The sequence below is a fragment of the Anomaloglossus baeobatrachus genome, chromosome 5 (genome assembly GCF_048569485.1).
Source record: "Anomaloglossus baeobatrachus isolate aAnoBae1 chromosome 5, aAnoBae1.hap1, whole genome shotgun sequence".
NCBI classification, from domain to species: Eukaryota; Metazoa; Chordata; class Amphibia; order Anura; family Aromobatidae; genus Anomaloglossus; species Anomaloglossus baeobatrachus.
Genome location: NC_134357.1, coordinates 491,092,625 through 491,099,399, shown reverse-complemented (window position 1 = coordinate 491,099,399; position 6,775 = coordinate 491,092,625). Strand labels below are relative to the sequence as shown.

Here is a 6,775-nt window from a genome sequence, read left to right as displayed (position 1 = left end):
GAAAACACGGCAGATACAAAATCATACATGGTAATTTAAGAGAACAATTGTCAACTGCCCGCACATGAGGGCTCCATACATTAATATACTCCGAGACAATCCAGTTACAATTCCTCTGCCTTACACTTTAACCACACCACAACATGGGGAGGGAGGAGAGGGGAGGAAAGATGGGGACTTCATTCAAGTAAGGGGGAATAAGAACAAAGGGGGAGGGGAAGAAGGTAGGGTTAGGGGGGGAAGTGGGGGGGGGGGTTAGTAGGGGTACAGGGTTAGATGCCTGCCTGCATTACCAACCCCAGTCCACCAGCCGGGGCCATCAACTCCTCCTAGATTTCTCTCATAAACTGCTGCCTCAGTCAGGGTCTCAATGCTTTAGCCCCCTGGCTAGCCGAGCCAGGGCTATAATTCCATCGGCTCTATCTCAACTAGGTGCTCTTTGCCCGGGGAATAGTTGTGTAATAGGTGTTGCATGGCTGTATGACAGCCAGGGTTCCCATATTTTAAGAATTCTAGTTTTTTGTTTTAGGGACTGAGCAAGGCAGTATTCATATTTAAATCCCATACTTGTGATTACATGACTACCCACTCTCACCACAGGTACTGGAGAATTCTGACAGTGTGCAGTGCACATACTGTGAGGATTCATTCCAAACCTGGACAACCCCTTTAAGGAAAACTAATCTATGTGCTCATGGCCACCGCTCCTGTATGAATTTACTATATGGCGTGTCGGTTCCTGAGCTCGGATGAAAAAATCTTTTATTTTCCCCAGAAGCTTTAAAAGGGGTTTCCAGGATCAGAAAAGCCTGGGTTGTCCCTCTCTAAATGAACAAAAACCAAGGTTGTATACGATATTACAGCTCCACTGTATTCACGCAAGGATGGTTGACCTTAGGGAGATCAACATCCACCACTGCGGAGACACCATCACGTGTTTCTCAACGCAGTGATTCTAGAGCAATGCCCCCTGGGAAATATTCAAAGCAAGAAAGCCTGCGGAGACACCATCACATGTTTCTCAACGCTGGCAGCAAACTAGCCAGGTCTTTCACCGGGAAGGAACAACCACGGGAAGGGCAGTCTCAAGTCAAGGAGACCACCTATGCCAAACATGGTATCCATCCACAGACAGCCGTTTCTCCCTAAGGTCAACCATCCTTGCTTACATAGTCTTTTACTAGGCAATGTCCCACTAGCCAGATTCCTACTCCACACTGATGAGGGGCAAATACCCCGAAACGGCTGTCTGTGGATGGATACCATGTTTGGCATAGGTGGTCTCCTTGACTTGAGACTGCCCTTCCCGTGGTTGTTCCTTCCCGGTGAAAGACCTGGCTAGTTTGCTGCCAGCGTTGAGAAACATGTGATGGTGTCTCCGCAGGCTTTCTTGCTTTGAATATTTCCCAGGGGGCATTGCTCTAGAATCACTGCGTTGAGAAACACGTGATGGTGTCTCCGCAGTGGTGGATGTTGATCTCCCTAAGGTCAACCATCCTTGCTTACATAGTCTTTTACTAGGCAATGTCCCACTAGCCAGATTCCTACTCCACACTGATGAGGTGCAAATACCCCGAAACGGCTGTCTGTGGATGGATACCATGTTTGGCATAGGTGGTCTCCTTGACTTGAGACTGCCCTTCCCGTGGTTGTTCCTTCCCGGTGAAAGACCTGGCTAGTTTGCTGCCAGCGTTGAGAAACATGTGATGGTGTCTCCGCAGGCCTTCTTCCACTGTATTCACTTCTGTAGGTTATCGACTGTACAAAAAAAATGTGGGGCAGGGAAGTGACAACATCTGTGTGCAAATAACTGACTGACAACATATGTGGTTGTCACTTGTCATGTCAAGTAGAATATCTTTATCATAACCTACACTGATCTCCGTCTGATCGTCTCACCCTTATTACTTGTTTCCTACAGGAGTCTCCTTCAATAGTGTGTATACCCAGATATGGAGGGTTCTCCTTCACCTCGCCGCTGACCCATACCCCGAGGCTTCAGACCTGGCCATGAGAGTGCTGAACTGTATCGCGTACAAGGTACATAGGACGGGATAGCTGTGGATTTTCAGGAACTCTGCAATTTAATACTGCTCCGACGACGTAGATGAACATTTACCAGTTTTCCGCACTGAAATAAACATGTAGTGCAGCTAGTTAAAGGGTTAATCCCATCTTCATAAATGGGTATTGTCAGAACCGCTGAACATATTAAGAAGCAGTACATTGTTCATATTTACAAGCGAGTTACAGCTTCTTAAAATGTTCAGCCGTTCTTGAGATATTGGCACTTTTTCTTTTTCTATTTACAGCTTGTTGCCTTGGAGACAGACCACCGCTTCTAAACAGCTTCTCTATTGAGCTTGTAAGCGCTGTGTTGAAGCTGTCCAGTATCGCTGGAGCACATTGGTGCCTCCTAATCCCGGAGTGTTTCAGCGCATTGCTTCACATGTTGATATCTCAAGAACGGTTGTAAATTTTAATAAGCAGCAAATTGCGAGAGTGCTTGGTTTAGTGAGCACTATCCGGCAATATCCTATGAATATGGGAGTAATCATTTAAGTCTTCCCATGGATTTGCATTGTTGATTTCTCCTTCTGTCTAGAGATGTAAAATCGCCTGCACATCTGCAGCAAAATACGTTTTTCGTCTTGTTTAACCCCTTTACGTTGACGTGGGGGAAGTCCATGATGCCAATCCACAGAAAGTGCTGACATTATGTCCTCATGTGAACGTAGCCCATAGGGGTAATCTCTCCCCGGCTGGAAATGTTGCTGATTATACATGCATATTTGCATAGGATAAAATGCACAACAGATAGTAGCCACCTGGTGCACACAACTTTACAAATCCCAGCCACTTGGAGGATTCCCTGCTTTGTGGGTTTTTCTATCAATATCTTGTGGAGTTTGCACTGATTAATTGAAGGTTTTCCTCATTGACTTCCCAATCGACTCAAAAAGAAATGTAGCAGATTCACGGCAAAATCCACACATGCAGATGTGAAACCATTTTTTCTTCTTTATTCTCCAAAGGAAAATCCAAAGCAATTCTGCACAGATTGGATTTGCAAATTTCTCCAGAAATAATCTGCAGCACATCCAGCCTGTGTGCACATAGCCTAATGCTTTAGATTGCTTAAGTTCCATCTCAATGGGAAACGCTGCCTCAGTGATTTTTGAAGGAGCCATTGATTTCACGTTAGCAGTGCCAAAGTACATAGGAGCATTAGTGCCACTGAGGGGTACATTTAGGAGACCACCATATGGTCGTTATATCTTATTGGCTCCACGTGTCATGGCTTCCAAGTTATGGAAATCTCCAAACGTCAGGGGGTCAGTGTGGTTACAGATCAGGGACCTTCTCTGAGATGTCCATGCTTCCACCAAACTCCGTTATACTCAGACCGGTAGAAACAGAGGCTGGTGCAGCGAGCAGCATGGCCGGGATTCCCATTGTTCTCCATCTTTTTCCCATATACTGCACTCAGTGGCGCAGAGCTCGTCCCTGGGGACCGGCATTGATATTCAGAAGGAATATATCTCTGTCAAACCATGTCAGCGAGAGTGAATCCTGCAGGGGATTCCTGGGCTTCCTCTGCCCACACGTTCCTCTGTTCTCTGCAGCAGCCTCCCTGCATTGGATCACTTGCCTTGTTTTTTAACTCTTGAAATTCCAATTGGACCTGGCTCCTTATTTCTTTCCGCTATCGTGCACACCTTTCTTTCCCCTTCATAATGACTCCCTGGTCTTTAGAATTTATATGGTTTCCGGTAATGATGGTGTTAATGAGGATCGGCTTCCAGTGGCTGAAAATTCTCCATTCATTAAATCGCCCTCCGCGCCTGCTGTTCTCCACGTGATATCAGCGAGGGCCGTATCCATTGCTGTGATAGAAGCCGCTCATTAGGGACCGACATGAAGCATCTAAAAGCCAATGTAAGAGGATTCACGGTATGGTTTGTCAGTGAAATGTTCCCCCAGCATCTTGCTTTACTGCAGTAGTATTGTAGGGTATTTCAGACCTGCCGACTTTATTTCTTATGCTGAGCTGCTGACCTTGCGACTTCATTATGCATGTGGGGAAGTCGGATATTTAACCCTTCAGAAGCAACAGGTGTCCTAAAAACTGCATTGTCAGCCATAATGCCCCCACATTCTGCTAGCCCCAGTAGATCCCACAGTACCTGGTATATGGTTCAATCTACAAATGCACAGATACATTGGCAGCCTGGGAGGATGGATTCCCGGGTGGTGGCAGCCTGAGCCGATGGATTCCCGGGTGGTGGCAGCCTGGGCGGATGGATTCCCGGGTGGTGGCAGCCTGGGCGGATGGATTCCCGGGTGGTGGCAGCCTGGGCGGATGGATTCCCGGGTGGTGGCAGCCTGGGCGGATGGATTCCCGGGTGGTGGCAGCCTGGGCGGATGGATTCCCGGCTGGTGGCAGCCTGGGCGGATGGATTCCCGGGTGGTGGCAGCCTGGGCGGATGGATTCCCGGCTGGTGGCAGCCTGGGCGGATGGATTCCCGGGTGGTGGCAGCCTGGGCGGATGGATTCCCGGGTGGTAGCAGCCTGGGCGGATGGATTCCCGGGTGGTGGCAGCCTGGGCGGATGGATTCCCGGGTGGTGGCAGCCTGGGCGGATGGATTCCCGGGTGGTGGCAGCCTGGGCGGATGGATTCCCGGGTGGTGACAGCCTGGGCGGATGGATTCCCGGGTGGCAGCCTTTGTTCATGGAATCCTGAGTGGCGGCCTGGACAGATTCCTGGGTGGGGACCTTTATAAATTGATTCCTGGGTGACAGCCTGGACTGATGGATTCACGGATGGCAGCCTTTGTGCATGGATTTCTGAGTGGCGGCCTGTGTGGATGGATTTCTGTGTGGAAGCATAGACAGATTCTTGGGTTGCGACCTGTGTAAATGGATTCCTAAGTGGCAACCTGGGCTGATGGATTCCTTTGTGGCAGTATTGGAGGTTTCACGGGTGGCGCCCCGTGTGGCTGGATTCCCAGGTGGCAATGTTGGGCAGATGGATTCCTGTGTTGTCCCATATCATCAGGCTACATGGATAACTCTCACCTGATTTTCTTTTGCTCACTGGTCTTTCTTTTTCAGGCCACCATGAGTACCCGTCCCCAGCGCATTTTGGACGCTGCCTCCCTCACACAGTCCGCTCCGGCCAGCCCTACTAATAAGGGGATGCACATCCACCAAGTTGGGTAAGAAGTTGCAGTTCTCACTTCTGTCCTCTCTTCATATTTTCTGGTGCAGGCGAATTTTCTTTTCCAACAGGAATAATTAATGTGACATTTCTGATTTCTACTTTAGGGGGTCACCTCCAACACCCAGTGCTAGCAGCTCAAGTCTTACCAATGATGTCCCCAAACCAGCTGTTAACAGGGAGTTACCTTCTACCCGGCCCTCCAACGTTGGGGGAAATATCAATGTCCAGTATACCCCACATTCTCATCAGTTCCCACGAACCCGAAAGATGTTTGACAAAGGCCCGGATCAGGTAATGGCGTTCTGTTCACATTTTTACCACCTATAAAGACAACCCGGTTCTTTATGAGGCCAAATTAGTATCTTGGTGACGGTGTCAGAGCGGCTCTGGATCTGGGGTCACATTGGAGGCTCTGGATGCCAGATGACACCACTATGATGCTATTCGGTAAATATGTGGAGGCGGTGTGTGGGGATGCCCTGGTGGGAGCATTATCTAAGACATGTCTGTACATACATATGTGAGATGGAGCCTCGAAGCAGCTCATCTCTTTCACATGACGCAACCGTAGTTCTCGCTTACTCATCTCCACATGCCGGGCTGCCAGCTCCCTGGGCTTCTGTAAAGCCGGCTGCTGCTCATGAATATTTGATGTGCGGCCTGCTCTGTAAGTATTCGCACTGTATGCACACACCGTATTGGTCCTGACCTGCAGAGCTGAGGAACAGCACGTGCGTATTACCGGAGCAGATCCAGCATGATGTGCAAAGCTAGGGTCACATCTGCCACATCCGAGGAGGGATCAGATGCCCCCTAAATGCATGCACCGTAATCACAGGACTTATGTCTGCTGACGACATGTTGTACATGGTGAGCTCTGCGGCTACTGCAGCTTCCGACAGCGTGCCAGATTCCTGAAATTGTACTGCGGCTAGTGACCTGGCTCTGATGCCATTAGTGATGTCCCAGGGTGGCATGATGAATCAAATGCATTACACAATGGATGACCTAAGGGACAAAAACTCTCATTCTTCTGTATGGTTTACGCAGGCGCCTTCTCTTTTTTTTTTATGATTTGTCTTTCACCTTTGAACATAAACAATGAGTCTTTCCATTCCCTGACATCAAGCAGAGATCTTGAGAAATGAATGTGTAAATTGTGGTGGGTAAATGTTACTACTAGCAACTGTTCCTCTGAGCCGCTGGTTGCATAGTGGTCTGATATCTGCGCCTTCCCACCAACCCAGTAGTGCAGTTTTTGCAGACTCTAAGATGATGGGGGCAGTAGAGGGTGTGACCGCTTGTCATGTAATAACTGCTCTCAAAATGACGTAAGGTTACAGATCTGTCCTGGGGGCATCCATAATGCAGGTCTCTATTCCAGACCGCGGAGGACGGAGACGACATCATTGCCCACAAGGGCTTCCTGTCCGGGTCGCTGCAGACCGGCTTCTGTGACTGGAACGCCAAGTACTTTGCTCAACCCGTTATGAAGGTAATGTATACATTCTGCAGCAGAAGAGTGTGTGGGAGCTTTATAGTCACTTCTCA

The 6,775-nt window shown here is 48.9% G+C and overlaps 1 protein-coding gene across 1 annotated transcript in view; it reads left to right on the top strand.

Moving 5' to 3' along the window:
* RPTOR (regulatory associated protein of MTOR complex 1) overlaps window positions 1-6,775 on the top strand; it is a 364,764-nt gene that overhangs the window by 340,461 nt on the left and 17,528 nt on the right. The window contains exons 9-12 of the mRNA XM_075351789.1: window positions 1,922-2,040; window positions 5,116-5,219; window positions 5,329-5,515; window positions 6,609-6,719. Of these exons, the coding sequence (XP_075207904.1) occupies window positions 1,922-2,040; window positions 5,116-5,219; window positions 5,329-5,515; window positions 6,609-6,719 (521 nt within the window). The remainder of the gene's footprint in view (window positions 1-1,921; window positions 2,041-5,115; window positions 5,220-5,328; window positions 5,516-6,608; window positions 6,720-6,775) is intronic.